The 17,527-nt window shown below is 41.8% G+C and overlaps 1 protein-coding gene across 1 annotated transcript in view; it reads left to right on the top strand.

Moving 5' to 3' along the window:
* rnf152 (ring finger protein 152) overlaps nt 1-14,052 on the top strand; it is a 36,857-nt gene extending 22,805 nt beyond the window's left edge. Inside the window, exon 2 of the mRNA XM_079661280.1 lies at nt 9,482-14,052. Coding sequence (XP_079517406.1) covers nt 9,651-10,295 — 645 coding nt within the window. The 5' untranslated portion in view covers nt 9,482-9,650 and the 3' untranslated portion in view covers nt 10,296-14,052. The remainder of the gene's footprint in view (nt 1-9,481) is intronic.
* Nucleotides 14,053-17,527: the final 3,475 nt, after the last annotated feature.

The following is a 17,527-nucleotide window of genomic DNA, read 5'->3' as shown; positions in this document are numbered from 1 at the left end:
ATCAGATTATAATTCTTGTTTGCATTATTATATGTCTGCAGCTCCACAATACTTCATTCAGAGTGATATTTTTACATAATTACTTTAGACCAACTATTGTGCTTACTGCAATTTTATTATTGCTATAGCCCATTTTGATAACATTCAAATTAATTATGCACATCTAATTTGATCTTTTCATACAGGCAGATATTTAATCCAACCATGAATATACTGTAAGACTCAAGTATTTGTTTTTTACGAAATTGCTACTTGTTTTTATGCATTCAATTAAAAGCTGAACAGCTGTGGCCTAGGTAGGGAGGTTGTCCTGCAGTCAACATAACGATGTGTGCTTGGCCTAGATACTTAACCCCAAACTGCTCCAAATGGCCAACAGTGTGTGAGTGTGAGTGAATTATTGAAGACTGTAAAAGCCCTTTGTGGGGTTGCACCGAGTGGAAATGTCCATATAAGTGCAGTGCATTTACCGTAATGGCTCATTGTCTAACATTATCACTTCTTTGGTTTGGTTTGTTTGGGCTTATTTTTATTGGGACATAGCATTTACAATCAAACAAAAACAACTTACATGATAGTCTCAAACATGAGCTTTACTGCCGTTGGCGTCCAATACATCCAGTAAAGAGGGAGGACAGTTGTATTTGTTCATGGCGGATGTTGACATGCTGTCTCCCCACCATCTAAAGGCTGGATACCGTCCGTTGCACCCATATTTTCGGATTGTATATTTATTATTTGTTGACTGATTGGACCTGGTTTGATTCACTCTAGGTGAGTTAACTTTGGATTTGGGGACATAAAGAAATAGTTTGTGGCAATTGGAAAAGAATCAGCAATTTCAAACCCTTTTTATGTATTCAGGCTAAATAGTTGCTTCATAATTAAGACTTTAAATGTAATCAAGTTGTCAGGAAGCGTTCGAAGACACAAAGACAGGCAGTTTATCGAGAGAAGAACATGCTTATCCTCTGTTTCCTCTGGCTTGTTACTGATTCTCTTCGCCTGACAACTTACTTTCCTCCTGGAAAAACAGACGTGTGTGCAGGAGAGATTGCTTTGTGAAGTAGATGAGTGGGTTTTCCCATAATTAACATGTCGGTGAAAGACATCGAGGTGTTAAGGCTGACAAAGTGACATGAAACAGTTTGAGGGCACGACTCTAAAAATACACACTCACCTCATCACTTCCCCCACCTCTGGTCTTTTAGACTAACCCGAGTCCCTCGGAGCGTGGTTTTGACAAAACCGCAGCGATATGACAATTCCTGTCTCCTTCATGCTAGATCACCCGTCTGCATTTCAAATTGACCGCGAGACTCTTGAAAGAGTTCGCTCTCAGCGTCGCCACGAGTGAGATGGATGTGCGAGTGGAGAGGAACAGGAGAGAGTGCGTGTGATGAATCTGAAATCTGGCTGTTTTGGAGCATCCATTGAAAGTGATTTGAACCTGAACGCTTTCCTGCTGAGTTCTTTAAAATTGTAGATGGGTCTTATCCTAAACACACATTCAAGCACACTGGCATACACACAACACGCTGTGCTGCTCGCTGATGTGCGAATGATCTCACGCTCAGTCACAGGAGCAGGGGTCGTGGTACGTTGGCTGCCTGCTGCGTCGCCCCATGCTAGATAGACTCGAGCAGCTGCAGAAAGATGCGCAATGTTAAAACCTGTCTTCTCAGGTAGCCCCCTCGCCAGGAATGGTTTTTACTTACCGCCTCCTATCAGACTCAACGAGCAGCAACCCAGCACGGGTAGAAAAAACACATGCTATTTTCTAATGTCAGATTAAAGCCTGGTAAGACCTCTCTTCTGTAGCAATCCCCCTCTCTGTGGCAAACTCTTTTATTTATTAAGTAAATCCAATTGTTTAGTTCCACAGTGGGAAATATGGAAGAGGATAACATGAGAAACATTTGTAGGTTTGTGACCAAAAGTAAAAAAAGAGTTCTGACTTTAATATCAGAATTCTTTACTTTTGGTCACATCCCCAAACATTTTCCTCAAGTGTCCCTAATCCTCTTCTGTAGGGATGAACTCCATTTGAAATAAAACATTTGTTTCCATTAAAAAAAGCACAGTATGTTCTACAGTTAGCATTCTGAGTCACCTAAATATCCCTTCCACTCATCAAACCCGAGGCGTCTTTGTCTTCAGTTCAACTTTTCAGGAGTGTTATTGTCGAAACGGAAATAACAACATGTTGACAGCTCCATTGTCTGCCAGTTATTAATAGTTTTTAAATAATCCTCATTTCCATAAGCAGCCTTGTAGCTTAATTAAAAGTGTCAGTGTTTGTTTGAAGTTTTGGCAGCACTGCTGTGCTCGCCTTTATCTCAGGCCTCCAGGAGCTTTATTTGAATCTGTAGATGGAGATCAGGCCTCCAGCTGCAGAAGTTCACCTCTTTCATCTGCTTTTGAACAATTTAACATTTCTCAGAGCAGAAGATGCCTTTCATCAAAGAGCGGGGAGGAAGGGTGATTTGTTTTGAGAGTTTTTGGACTCAGTGTGACCTCGCCCAGGATTGATTGGATAGTTTAACAGAATGCACATGCATACAGGTGTACAAATATACTACTCTAATACATGAAAATAAATATACTTAGTGTAGCTAAAGAAGTGAAATACGTTACAAATATAGTTACTGTCTATAAGGGCTAGTCAATATAACAATATGAGGGTGATTTCTTAACATTACACAACATATCAGCGTTGGGATATTAGTTCAATCTCCTTTGGTAGTGGACTGTGTGAAGTGTGTTTAAGAACATTCTGAGGTGATTCATTCTGCACCACCTCTCGTTTCTTTTTCCCCCTGGGTGAAATTGTTGTGTAGTGTAGAGAAGGTCTTCTGTAGTTTAGGATTAGCTGAAACCAAATACCTGGAGAAATGTAGTGGATAAACACCAGCCCACTCCTCCTGTCGGCCGTTGGTCCCGGCGGTGCAGGACTTGTTGTCACGCTCGGGCAGATCGGCGGTGCGGCGCTCATCCAGCAGCCTGACACTCGCTGGCTCCTCAAGCTGGAAATTGCCATAATGTGTCCTGCAGTGGTCGGCTGCACAGGCGTCTATCAGAGGCTCCATCTGTGCTGAGCCTTCACACACACACACACACACACACACACACACACACACACACACACACACACACACACACACACACACACACACACACACACACACACACACACACACACACACACACACACACACACACACACACACAGTCACACACACAGTCACACACACACACACACACACACACACACACACACACACACACACACACACACACACACACACACACACACACAGACACACACACACACACACACAGACACAGACACAAACACAATGCATCACACGTCAAACAACACGAAATGCACTCCATTTCATGAACACAAGAACATACACTGTATGTTACCATGACAGCATCCACTCCAGTTTTTTTGGGATAAATGGGATTATTCACGTTTGCTCTATAACAATGGTCGAATTGTGGAAAAGATAGCAACATACCATGCTCACTTACATGTTAATATTAGTGTTTTGTGCCTCTACTGTGACATGTTTAAAGTTCAAAAACCAGAACGGAGTCTGCTCTGATTGGTTAGCTGGCCGGCTCTGTTTGACCAATAGAGTGTTACTTAGTGATGTCGCAATGTTTGGGATTTTAGTCATTGCAGACCATAACAGAAACAGAAACCTATAAGAAACTACAGGAAAGTGAAAACTCCCAAAAGCATAAAAGGGCCTCTTTAACTTTGGAGATATCTCTTAATGAATTCCAATTGGTTACAGTACTTGCTTTCCCCTAACCTCCAATATGCATATTTCCTTTAAACTTAAATTAAAACGTCATCAACACACAGCCCTTTAGTAGAAGTGAGGATCAGCACTTTATTATTCACTATAATCCATGCTGCACCCTCAGTCAAGGACAGACTGCTCTCTGTCCTTCTCGCCTGTGCAGTTAGCATGAGCGTACATGACAAATGAGCCGCAGTCCGAGTTAATTGATGAGTTCTGGATTAGCACCCAGGCGAACTGTGGGGCCTGGAAAGCAGCTGCTGTTGCCCTTCAACCCCAGCCGCTCCTGCTTGACTACTTTAGCTGTGTTCTACAAGTACTTAGAAATACATGTTGTTCACTCTCATCCAAAATGTGTGGGTGAGGAAATCTGCACACCAAGTATATGCAAACGCTGGCTCAGCACACTGGCACACAATCAAGACTTAGCAGGGACACATTTCATTTGGCATATTGTGCTGTAAAGTTTATGTTGCTGCAAAATGTCGTGATCGAAACATGTCAGGATTTATCGCCCGTTCTGTTACCACCTCAGCTGTTATTTGCTGATGGAAAAGTACAAGGATATTGAGATACATTTCATACTTTAGCATGCATAGTTGACAAGCAATTAGCATAACATCACAACAAGCAACCCTGCATCCCAGCACAGTGCACTTATCTGTCAACTGGAAATGAGTGAACGTCCCTCGGTGCATAATGGAAGGGCCACAAATCACATTTACAGACTCGAATCAAATGGTGTTTCATTTTTCCGCTTTATTTAACATATGAAATGTGCAGCTCATTTGCCTCTACCGCTGTTTTCAGATCTGATAGAGGAGAGATGGCTTGTTTGGGGAATAGAAGATGGCATAGTGGATTGGAGTTGAGTGATGAATTTAAATGTTGATGGATTCTGTTAAAGCCTCATGAAGAGGCGAACATGGGCATCAATCCAGAAATGATTTTTACTGCTGCCACTGAGTTCTCTGTCCTTTTTATATGTTTGTGTGTTTGATATATGTTATAGAGGTTTCAAAGGCTTGCCAACGTTCTACTTCAATTAATGTTCAGCCAAGGACAAAGGAACAAATTGGTGTCACTACTACATATTTTCAAAAGATGTATAATTTAAAGCCTGATTTGGACTTGAATTTTGATTTCAAAGTCAAGTAGGATAAACCATAACAAGCAAACTAAACAGTAGTTTTTATCCCCTGTATTTATATATATTTTTTGATTTTCTGAAATTCTAATATGCATGGTCGCCGCAAAACTCCTGCATCAGTCTGATTTGATATATAGTCTATAAAGCGCTACATAATTAAGGCTTTCCACTTCGATGTTCACACAAGTCCAATAATGACCCAGCATGCACATGCATTATATGAGCAGACATCACACTGTGCATCATCATCTCGCTGACATTTCACCGGTTCAATCCACCTAAGGTTTGCAGATTAACACGTTTTCCCTCCATGCTGCTCACAGCCTACCTCCCGTCGATAGCAGGTAGTTTAATATATCGAGCTGGGTGGAGTGTGTGTGTTTGTGACGACATTGTGTGTACAAAGTGTGTGTATGTGTGGACTTCTGGCTGGGGCAGTTATTTTTAACTTCTGTCTACGAGGACGAGTGCACTTTCTCCTCGGCTGATTGTGTTTGGAGGCCCTGAGGGAACGTGTGTGTTTCCTTGCAATGCGTTCAGTGTGTGTGTGCGTTTTCTGTTGGTTACTCCTGGTGGACCACAGGCATGTTGGGGTGGGGTAGTCCTCCGCTCGGTCACTCTGCGTCATTACCAAGTCATATGTCCTTCCCTGGTCTCCTGATGAAGCCACAAAATCACTCTAAATGTCACGCTTTTACAAAAATAAACCGGATAGAGCATCTAAAATAAACCCTACATCTTCCGTCAAATAGTTATTACTTGTATATATCGTGTCTGCAGTCCAGAATCACTGTGGTTTAAAGCTGCTACCGGACTTTAATGGAGCGGTATTTGGTTGTGTTTCTCAAGGTGTGATAGAAAATGGGTCAGAAAAGCCACGTTGCCCTGGTTACAGCTGAGTTATACCAATAAATCATATTGTGGTGGCTCCTGAAGAGCACATGCACTTTCTTTGGCTTCAGAGAACAGTAACCCTGAACTACCTTGTTTTCATCGTAACCTCAGAAGATCTCTTCCATCCCACTCACCTCTGCGTGAGCAGTGAGGACAAATGTAAAAGATATCCTCGGATATGGAAGCTCAGTGAAAATGATTGAACAAATCTTCGAAAATAGATTTCAAAAATAAATACTTGCTACATTTTTCTTAGCTTTCTATTAAAGGCGTGGCCATTTTGGAAATACTAGTGGGCATTCTTTGTCTTTTCGTGGATCAAATAATTAATGAATCAATAAAATAGTCAATTAATAACTGATAAAGTGAATGAAATTGTCATTTGCAGCCTTGCAGCTACTATTCCTGCATAATGTTGAGGTATAGCTCAGACTGACTCGAAAGAGAGGGAAAAGAGGTGGGTCTTTAGGCGAGACTTCAAAGTTTGGAGGGGGGGCAGGTCGTTCCAGAGCCTGGGGGCTGCTGCTGAGAAGGCTCAATATACAAACTGTTCAACCTACAGAGATGACAAAAAGGGTTCTTCCAAATACAAAAAAGCCTCTGTATACGCTTTCTCGCAAACACCTTGGTTGGTTTTAGGGACTGCCAGCAGCAGCTGAAGCAAAATGAAGTCACAAGAATGATAGAGACACAACAATACAGTATTTATTTGGGCATGGCTAATATATTGTTGATGGCCAAACATTTCATAGAAGTAACAACTCTGCTCCCATTTCAGGGTTTTTCTTTGACTTATGCACGTATTGCTCATTTTTAGTGAAACATGTTGAAAATGCAGCTCATTTCTGTAGTTAGGATTTTTGCATGGCACCAAGTTCACTTGTGTAACATGTCAAAAATGGCTGCCTTTTGTGATTTGATAATTTTTTTTGTATGTATTCTTCAGTTTTACTTTACTCCTTGAAATGAAGGAAAACACTGAAAATGTACTGGTGGAAAGAAAGAAAATTGAGGTTAGGAAAAGGGAAATCATACACCCGGTGGAGAAGAGGAAAAGCTTATCCAGGAGAAGGGAAGGATGAAGAAAGGAAGAGTGACTGGGTGTATGGGAATATTGAGCCACAAAGCGTTTATGTCAGATCAAAGCTAATCCTTATCTTTGGGAAAGGGATTCAGTAATACCCAGGGCTGCCTTCCCCCTCAAGGGCAGCCCCCTGTCTCTGCTTCCCTCTCCTGTGCGCTCCCCTCTCCTCACTTCTTCGTGAAACTGCCAGGTTTTTCTGCACTTTCCCATCGACTTTGACGCGGTATCAGTGCGGAGAAACTAGGTCAGCAGGGGAAGGCAGGGTGAGGAGGCAGAGGGTCTGGAGAGGAGGTGTTTGGCCCTGAGGGAGGGCTGGGGGAGAAGGAATGAGACGTACATGAGGAAGACTACCATTGACTGCTTGACATGACTGTAAAGAAAACTCTGAGGTCACTTCCTGTTGTCTTAGTGCTAAATGGACACACACATATTCCACCTTCATGAGGCATCCTATTGAGACTTAGGGTTATATTTTGATTTACATTTTTGGCGATTTTTACTGGATAAATGAAGAATCACTTTTTTGTTAATACATTCTAGTTCATCCAAAATTATTGAAACATTACAAGACTAGGTTGCTATATCCATGTGTTTTCTGTGTCAATACAGATTCCTATACCTCAACTGAATAAAAGTGCTATTTTTTACACATTTTAAGCCTTTATTTGATAGGACGTTGAACTAACTATGAGTAAGTCTGACACTGATTGCAGAAACACTACATTTTGATGACAATGTTATAGTTTTTTAAGGATAACTTGATCATAACTACTTAACAAGGTCAGAATCTAGACGAGCGAACGAGGGGATGCCTTCCTATAAACTCTCTTAAAACTAGTCATAGCAGTCAAAACTAGTAAATCCTCTGAAAGAAAAGTGTTGGCTTCTAAACAAGATGCCTGCTGGACGCCTACCGAGGAGCTTTTCTGGGCAACCTGCAGAAAACCCCGGGGCAGACCCTCAGGGAGTATCCCATATGGCCTGAACACGCCTCAGAACCCCCCGGGCAGAGCTGGAGGACGCGGCTGCGGACAAGGGCATCTTGGATACCTTAAAGCTGCAGCAATGAAGTTGTGGACCTAGATATTTGACGGGTCGATCGATAAAACGCTTTGCAAAGCATTCAGGTTTTGACAAGCGGATTCTATGTGGGATTTCACTCCGATAAAATGCAATCAAAGCTATCATATTGCATTTATTTACCACTGCCCAAGGTCGAATTTGATCAGCCGTCTCATCGAAGCAGACTAAAGGAGTCCAGACTGAATAAACCGCTCCATCACGTCTGGTGTGAGCACACTCTTATCTGTCATTGCCACGTCCGTCTCCCCCACAGGGCGCCATGACGACTTTAATTGCCTGAGATCTTGTTTTTGATAATGGACTGCGATGTACGGTGTTGCAAGACAATCACTGGTCACCTTTCTTCCATTTCTATCACTATTCCTCTCCATCTCCAGCCTCCATCTGTCCCCCTCTTCCTGTCTCCACACAGTCGAGCCCCGGAGGGACACCGGCTCTGTTGCGATGGCAGCGCAAAAAAAAAAAAGAATCATCTTCCCTCTTCAGCAGTTTTTACACTTGACAATTTGGATGCAAAAAAGAAAGCGAAATGTCGGCAGGACCCTGTTTGGTATTCATTGTTTCCTCGCTGCTATTTTGACGGTGTTTAATCATCTGTAAAAGAAAACGATCACGACTTCCGCATGGATTAACACGGAAGATGTGATTATGCAAGAGGATTGGGAGGAGGCAGGAATTGTTTATGGAGTCTGTGGCCTGAAGGAGACAGTTAAAAGAATTAACCGTACTTACCACGGATACGGAGGCCAGGGGTCTCGTGAACTCGCCCCTCAGCAGCCAACTGGCGGCGGAGATGTACGCTGTGCTGTACATAATAATGAGTCTATCATCCATGATGCATTGCTGACCGCTGCAGCTCCCTGAGGGTCGTTTTCAGTTCAGTTGTAAAAAGGTTTTGGACGTTTTGCATCAATAACAAGTTTTACTGTAGCTCATTCAATTCAATTTGTATTTTTGCTGGATGCTTTTCAAATGCAAAGTGCTGATACGTGCACACACTTAGTTTTGAACGACCCTGTCAGATTTAAGTTTGAACATGTATTATTCAATTTTGAGTGTTGGAGAACTTGTTTTTGCTGTCCTTGAAAGTTTTACGGTTTCAGATCGAGAAGAATTTGTATTGAACTTGCTACACCTCCTTTTCAGAACTTGTATTTCTGACTAGATGTGAAATTCGTTATAATGTCCAGATTTGCTAAGATGGATTTAGCTTTCTGTTTAGTTGCCAACTAAATATTAAGAAGAATGCTGTGTGACTTTACTCACCAACATGTTGCCCAGTTCATCCTCATGTCAACAAATGCATGTCAGGACTAATTCTATTAATGAAAGAAAAAATATATCCACAGAACATTTGTGTTTTTTGCATATAGTACTAACCATTTTTTTACTGCAGTCTTTAAAGATGTTTGGCTTCAAGTGTCTCAACCATGCTTTCTCTCTCTTCTGTTGCAGATGGATGACTATGTTGCCACCAGAAAGCTGTGACATCACTGTGGAGTTGTGGACGTTTGTTGACCGTTTTCTTTCTTAACTTCACCTGGACTTTTTCTTGACCTGTTGTGCATACCTCTCTAGAACAATTGCTTATACAACAAGAGACCACCTTCCCATATTCTTCAAAATGGAAACTCTTTCCCAAGATTCCATTCTGGAGTGCCAGATCTGCTTTAACTACTACAGCCCCCGCCGGCGGCCCAAGCTCCTGGACTGCAGGCACACGTGCTGCTCCGTGTGTCTGACCCAGATGCGCAGCAGCCAGAAGGAGATCCGCTGCCCCTGGTGCCGCTGCGTCACCAAGCTCCCCCCGGGCCTGTCCGTCTCCCAGCTCCCCGACGACCCCGACATCATCACCGTCATCGCCATCCCTCACGCCTCGGAGCACACGCCCGTCTTCATCCGCCTCCCGAGCAACGGCTGCTACATGCTGCCGCTGCCCCTCGCCAAGGAGCGGGCTCTGGGGCTGTCGGGGGAGCTGGGGTGCCGCTTCCTGCCCGGCAGCCAGCAGAAGGGGGTGACGGTGGTGACCATGCCCGAGCAGCAGCCCCTGGGCCTGGCCATGGGGCTGGAGGCGGTGGGGATGGGGCTGGACGGAGGCGAGGGAGAGAGGAGAGTCACCGGCCCGGGGGGGGGAGCGGGGAAGGGCTCCACGTGGTCGGGCGTGTGCACGGTGATCCTGGTGGCCTGCGTGCTGCTCTTCCTCCTGGGCATCGTGCTGCACAACATGTCCTGCATCTCCAAACGCTTCACGGTCATCTCCTGCGGCTGAGAGCGAGGGGGGAGGATGCTCGGACTGCCGCGGACCCCCCCCCCCCCCTGGATTCCCCCCACCGGCCCGGCCTCTCCTCAGAATGGGACTCTGCTGAGGGGAAACTCACATCATGGGTGGAAAATACAAAGAGAGAAAGTGATGAAGAAGAGGGCAGGGAGGAGATCCACTAACGGTCTGCCATTGGGACCTGTTTTTTCTTTTATTTGGGAGACTGAAATGAAAAAGGATACAGAAACAAACATTCACTTTGCTCTCCCGTCCTTTTACTGCCCTTCCATTTCCTTTGAACGAACGCTTTGGGATTTACTCCAGAAATGTTTTTTGGCCAGTTGATTTGTTTTTTGGCGCGGGGCCGATGTGGCACTCAGACTCCAGCCGTTGGATTGCCTGTTTATTCTGTGGTTCGTAGAAGTGCATCAGTTATCATAGTGTTGTTTCGCTGAGTTTCGGTTCCAGGCGGCGTCTCTCCAGCTGGTGCTGCAGTACAAAGAGTTCGGACTTGGCTGCTCTCCGTTTTTCTGATGCTGCAGGAATTAACTGTGCAGTCTGGGAAACTCAAAATCAAAAAAACTTTCCCCCCCACCTTTCATACAATCTGTTCCTGTTCAGAAACAACTGTTGCTGTTATGCAGTTTGAGAAAGGATTGTCAAAAAAAGGACTAACCAAGGATTGCATTGTTCATTCATGTTACAGGGAAGTTTCTCTATTAAGTCTTAAGAGGTTGCTGAAACAGTTGATGATTTAATGTTGAGCAAAAAAAGTCAAACCTTTGTTGATTTTCTTTATTTCCTGTTGATATTTTTGTAAATCTTATCTCATTGGGATTTGGACTGCTGGTTTAAACCAAATGTGAAGACGTCACTTTGGCTTGCGATTGTAATAATTCATTAATTGGTTATGAAAATGTTTGGAAAATGTTGTGTTTCCTTTTTAAGTAGAATGCTACCATGAAATGTCTCAAAATGCTGTGTTTAGAACTGAATGACGGGGTAAAAAATGAACTAATTTGACATTTCGGAAACTATATCTGTTTGCATTCTGAACGACGGTTAACTAAGAACATTGAACGCCAAAAATGCCAAAAAACTGCTTCCTTGGATAAATATAATGAAAAGTAGACATTGCAGGCAACAGTCTTGTTTGTACTTTTCCCTTCTTTCTGGCCTTTGTTTTCCCACGGTTGCTTTCATCGAACTCTCCATCTACTCTTCACCCTGACCTGCAGACCCTCGTCCTTTAAAGACCTGACCACAGCCCACACACCATGCCCTCCCTTCATCCTAATACCTCCCTAATTAGAAAAGTGTGTGTGTGTGTGTGTGTGTGTGTGTGTGTGTGTGTGTGTGTGTGTGTGTGTGTGTGTGTGTGTGTGTGTGTGTGTGTGTGTGTGTGTGTGTGTGTGTGTGTGTGTGTGTGTGTGTGTGTGTGTGTGTGTGTGTGTGTGTGTGTGTGTGTGTGTGTGTGTGTGTGTGTGTGTGTGTGTGTGTGTGTAATGGGTCAGTAGCGGGTCAGGAGTGGGCGTGCGCTGCAGGGTTCCAGTTAATAACGGCTGTATCGATTTATCCGCTTTTGAATATCTCTTGCGTCCGCAGAGATGGATGCTTCTGTCTTTTTTTCCACTTTTATATGTTGAGGCAAGCAATTTGTCTGTTTACTGTATCGTTAAAGCAATGGAGTGTACAGTACACACAAACAGGGTGAACTCTTTTGTATTGCAGCATGGCCATGTACAGAATGATTGTAATATCGTTGTTTCCGATAACCTTTCTTTTGTTGCCATGGTTAAGGTTTGAGATTAAGAGGCTTTCTCTGTGTGTGTTTGCTCTAAAAGAAACAGATTATTCAGAACACTTCAGGGCACTATGAGATGGCGTGACACACCAGTGACACAAAACAAGGAAGGACAGTGTTTGATATTTTGGTATTTAGTATATAAAAAAAATGTTATTTACCAAAATGATGTGTGTATATATATATATACAGTATGATCATCCACCTGTTTAAATTAATTCCTTTGTTTATTTATCAAAGCTATGTTGTCGATTTCCTTTCTGACCACTAGAACCAAAGTCTGACGGTTTATTGTACTCAAAAGAAAAGCGATGTTTTTCTTAAAAAAAAATAAGCCAAACCTGTTTTTGATTTTAATTTATTTTGGTTTTGCATCTCATACTAGCATCATTTAACTTCCTTTACCAAAGAAAAGTCCGACATTTCTTCCCTCATAAACAGAAAAGAGATTTTGGACTTTGAAATCAGACTGTTGGATTAAATCAAAACACACTTCAGTTATTTAGTAGCTCAAGGCTTCCTGGAGAAATGTTTTCTGTTATGATGTTCGCGCTACAATAGAGCAAATATTTGAGTTAACTTGGGATACAATGGGTCAAATGGGTGTTTTTTGAGAAGTGCGGCGCTGCTTAGCTGAAAGTTGAAATATATATTTCGCTCCGAACACTCTGCGGAAACGTGCTCATTCTCAGCACTTGAGGTATAAGTGGTTGTCTGCCTTGGCCCCAGATAACTGAGATAAAGGAAATCCCAGTTAAAATATAAAAGCAGCATGAAGGCTTTTTATGAAATCTTTAAAGAAGGTTATATTAAATGATTACTCAATGCTTTATGAATCAGTAATGAACCATTTAAAGAAACATCTTGTTATGTTGTGACATTTTTTTTGGCTGGTTCTCCCCTTCCACTCTGTTTCAACAAACCCTTTAGTTTAAGTGAATCAAAATGGTAAAAAGAAGGAAGAGAATATCCAGAGGTCCTGTTCAATCTCAATTGGTACAGAATTAGATTGTAGCTTTCACCACAACATTCTTCTATATTTCCCATGTTCTTTTACTCACAGCCATTTTTCCAATTGGCCTCTGTGACCCCAACGGATGTGTTGCTGGGAGAAAAACTGCTTCCACAGGGGGCACAGATCACCGTCATGGCATAAATGCAAATTATATTCTGCAAAAATCAGATGTCGTTAACATAATTTAACTCAAAATTAGAGAGGGAAATGAAGTTCCTAATTGAAATAGGAATGTAGGGCCTAAATATCAGGTTGAATAAGAGATTTCTCGCTGGAAATTCAAACACAAACGTACGAACAAGTTCACTCCATTCCTGATAAATGAACCTGTCTTTAGTCCTTTCCCTCTGTCAATCCATCATGAATCACGTGATGGGAGGGGGGAGGGGGGGGGGGGGCAAATGCACCTCGTTTGTACCTTTTTTCACCCTTTGTGTCTGTACTCTGCAGATATATGAGATTATTGATCTGAAGGTGGTTCAATCCCATCAAACACTGTAAAATGCATGTCTTGCCAAAAAAAAAGACTGTTATGGTTATTACTTTTCGTATTTTTCACTGTTGTATTAAACATTCTCTCATAAACGATCACTTAGGATAAGATAGAATATTGTTAACTGCTTGGTCTTTAACTTTAAGGTCAGCACCTGTCATCAATCATCCTTTTATCTGTGATTTGAGAGAATATAACCGGCCTCTAAATCTCCTTCTTGTCCTCTGTAATATTTATTTTCCCTCTTCTGTCCAAAGTTGCCCTGTACAACATTTCTGAAGAACACCTAGAGAAGCTTAGAAAACGAAAGGAGGGCTTGTCATTTCTGTGCCTGTGTGTTTGTAAAAATGCCGTGAAGTTCCTGTCGTAGTTTCCTGTTTGTGTCGGGTCGAATGGCGACGCAAACAGCAGCTGTTTTTGGTGAACTATTAAAGGAAAACGCTCTGAATCTGAATCACAAGGACTCTTCGTTTTATTCCGTCCATTATCGATCTTTTCGCCTTTACCACAAACTTCCACTTGTCCAGGATGCATGACATGTACTGCCTGAAAAACACACGTAACCTCTTTAATTTTCCTATTTTTTAATCTCCACTCAGAGATTCTAAAAATCGCTTTCCTTGCAGCTTTATTTCTCCCATATTTCATGGTTGAAGGAAGCAGGCTCTCTTTGTTTACCCCCGGGAACCTCTTTGCTCCTCAAATATGTATTGATATGGTGTCAGGGAGGTAATTAACTCTCTCCAGGGACCAATTGCAGCTGTCTTTACTGCAGAAAAACAGCTCTATGGCTCACAGGCGGGGTTGGCAGGCTGCACACTCATCATGCAAGCGCTCTGCCACAACCTGCCACCGCTAATGATGCCTTCTTCTCTTTAATGACCACAGAATGGCTTTTTATTCAGAGTGCATCAATGAAAAAGTGTGGACACCATCGTGACTCCAACATTGCTCATTTTACAGCGTTTGCAAAAGGTTTTACGCTGCCGTTCTGCTTATGACTTAAATGTATGCCTAGTAGCTTATTCTTGATAAAAGTTTTGCATATTAATCTAAATTTAAAATGTGCTGTCGTTTTTGAGTGGAACATTGCATTTTTGAAAAGCTGAAATGGAAATGAATTTCTGGTCCTTTTTAAAAATGAAAGGTCCCAAACAAATTACACTTACAATAATGTATTCCATTTGAGGAATACTAATGATAAAACCAAATTGTTGATGCCATTTCCTCAATGCTCTGCCTTTTTTTATTTTTTTATTATTTTGTCCCCATTCTGACGTTTTTAGAGTTAATATATAATTTGTTGTCATACTGCCTATGCTGCAGCACCTCTTTTCACCCTCTGTCTGAAACCAGAGCCCAGTCTGCTCTGATTGGTTAGCTGGCTGTCTCTGCTGTGATTGGTCAACCGCTTAGAGATGTGTCAGAAATGTCCCTCCCCATGGCAAATCACGTACAATGTGTTGGAGAGACCTTGGGATTTGAGCCTTTGCAGACCATTTACATGCACACAAATCACACTACAGGAAAGGGAACACTTCAAAATGCATGAATAGGGCCTCTTTAAACAAGTCATCTCCTTTGTCAGAAGCTGTTCCTTTTTTTAACTATCACATGTTTACCGCTGCATTCTGAGCAGCTTTTGAATATTCAAAGCTTAATTATTTGCTGGATGGATTACCAGAGGGGATCGATGATTAGATGTCACTCATGCACACAGGCAGAATATAAGGCACCTTGGAGACCTGTGGTGATTCAGTGTTTCGCTACATAAACTCTTCCCACACAGATGCAAAAGGCTCTTCAGATTTCCATACTGTTTTCATTCTCTTTAAATAACTATTCATGCAGCCAAGAAACAGTGTTATGTTGAAGCTTGTTTGTGTGCATCTGCAGCTTTGATCTAATAGCACAACTGGCTCCAGTATACATTACTTTTGAAATTAAGTGACATTTCTACCCATGCAACTCACTAACACATTTTCTAATTCCTACCTGCGTGGCTGATAATATGCAGGTTTTTATCCAAGTCAGGAAGTCAGAAATTCACCCAGTATTTAAGTCCAAGTTTGTCGCAGTGACCGCTTTCTCGCGTCACCATATTATGTGAGCGCTCTGGAGGATGTATCATGGATTCTTGGCATAAGCTTTGGAGACCGTCATCTGTTTAAGCCCGGCAGCAGATGAGACTTCTTTTCCTCCTGCTGGGAAAAAAAAAAAGTTATGGTTCCTATTTGTAGGAAGCACTGTTGGGTGACAGTGTGCAACAGAGGGAATAAAAGCAATATCAATTTTTCAGGGAACACTCCTACAGTGTGTCAGGCAAGTGCAAACTTTAAATATTTGAACGGATTAGAGGACAAAGTTCTGTGTTGGCAAAAAATGCGCAGAGTGGCTAGGTTTACAAAAATTGAGTATTCTGACCTGGAGCCACATGAAGAGGATAAAGCCAAATATTTTCATTACTCAAGTCTTTACGGACCAGAACCAGTGGGATGTAACTTTTACTCAAGTACTGTACTTAAGTTTTGAGGCACTTGTAATTAACTTATGTATTATCCATGTGATGCTAGTCAATACTCTTTCCTATACAGTACATGTTACTTTACAAATATGTCAATATGTACGTTTTTCTTTCCTAAATTTATTTGACTACATTTACAGATTCAGATTATTAATACAAAATGTAAGGCAAGAAATAAACTATGATAAACAGTATTAATATGGGTAAATTAATTACATTAAACCAATGTATCTCCACTTTTACCAGCTGCAACATCAAGGTACTTTAGATAATAACTATAATATTAAATCTTTTCAGTATGCAACACATTGCAACATGTGTAAAGGTGAATGTCGTCTTTTTTGCCACGTCTGGTGTAATAACAACGGTCATCAAATTCGCTGATAAAATGTAAAACTCTTACAAGAAATATTTACAAGTTTTTCATCTATACTGGCTCTACCTTTAATCCCAATGTCCCACCAATAGTGAAATCCTCCCACTGTTCGTATACCTCACATAATTATTCACTGATCATATATCCTTACAATTTACATGTATGTGCGTGAGCTCTGCTTCCAGATCAGGAGCTGCTTTGACACCAGGATGATCAAACAAATTGAAATATGACAGCCAGAGAAAACTACCCTCACTTAGCAGACGAATTCAGCGTACAGGCGAAGAGGAAAATCTATTCTGTCACTCTCATGATTGTTCCCTCGGCGCAGGTTATGACAAGTTAATTAGTATGTGTGTGTGTGTAGGGGGTATACTGTGCATACATGCATCCCTCACTCTGCACAGTAACTCATGGCCGCTGGGTTTTCAGAGTACGAAGACCTTCATTAGCATTTTGATAGCGTCCGGGTCCAAGCATGCAGGAGAACATTACTCCCATGTGCATGAAATCCAGAAGCTAATCTTCTTCTGGAGGCCGATGCCAGATTGCATTTGGAAAAATATGTACCTCTAAAGGTGAATTAAATGTCTCCAGTTTTAAAGCAGATCATTAAACCTCACGTTATCATGTTGAATATACCTCCCAGGGAAATTTAAATGAGCAGAGCAAAATGAGTTTCCTACTACTGCTGGCATGAAAGTAAAACACATTTGGCTTGTTGTGAAAGGTGATGCCTCATTTTAAGACATTTACATGACATTAATAATAATTGTATTGATAGAAAATGTGATTGACACATCACAAATGAATGTAAAGTGTAACATTTGACATCAAATCAATGAACTGAGTCATTATAAAGATTGTTCAAAACACAGGGACACACTCAGGAGTCTACATGACATGACTACAAAAATGGAGGACAAGGTAATCAATGAATGGGAAATTATTATGAACACATATTTTCTAATAGCGTTTTTCATAAGAGCACCCATACCTCCTAAACCAGGGGTGTCAAACTCAATTTCT

This window comes from Notothenia rossii, assembly GCF_949606895.1.
Source record: "Notothenia rossii genome assembly, chromosome: 12".
In the NCBI taxonomy this organism is placed as follows: domain Eukaryota; kingdom Metazoa; phylum Chordata; class Actinopteri; order Perciformes; family Nototheniidae; genus Notothenia; species Notothenia rossii.
This window is presented reverse-complemented; position numbering and strand designations above follow the sequence as displayed.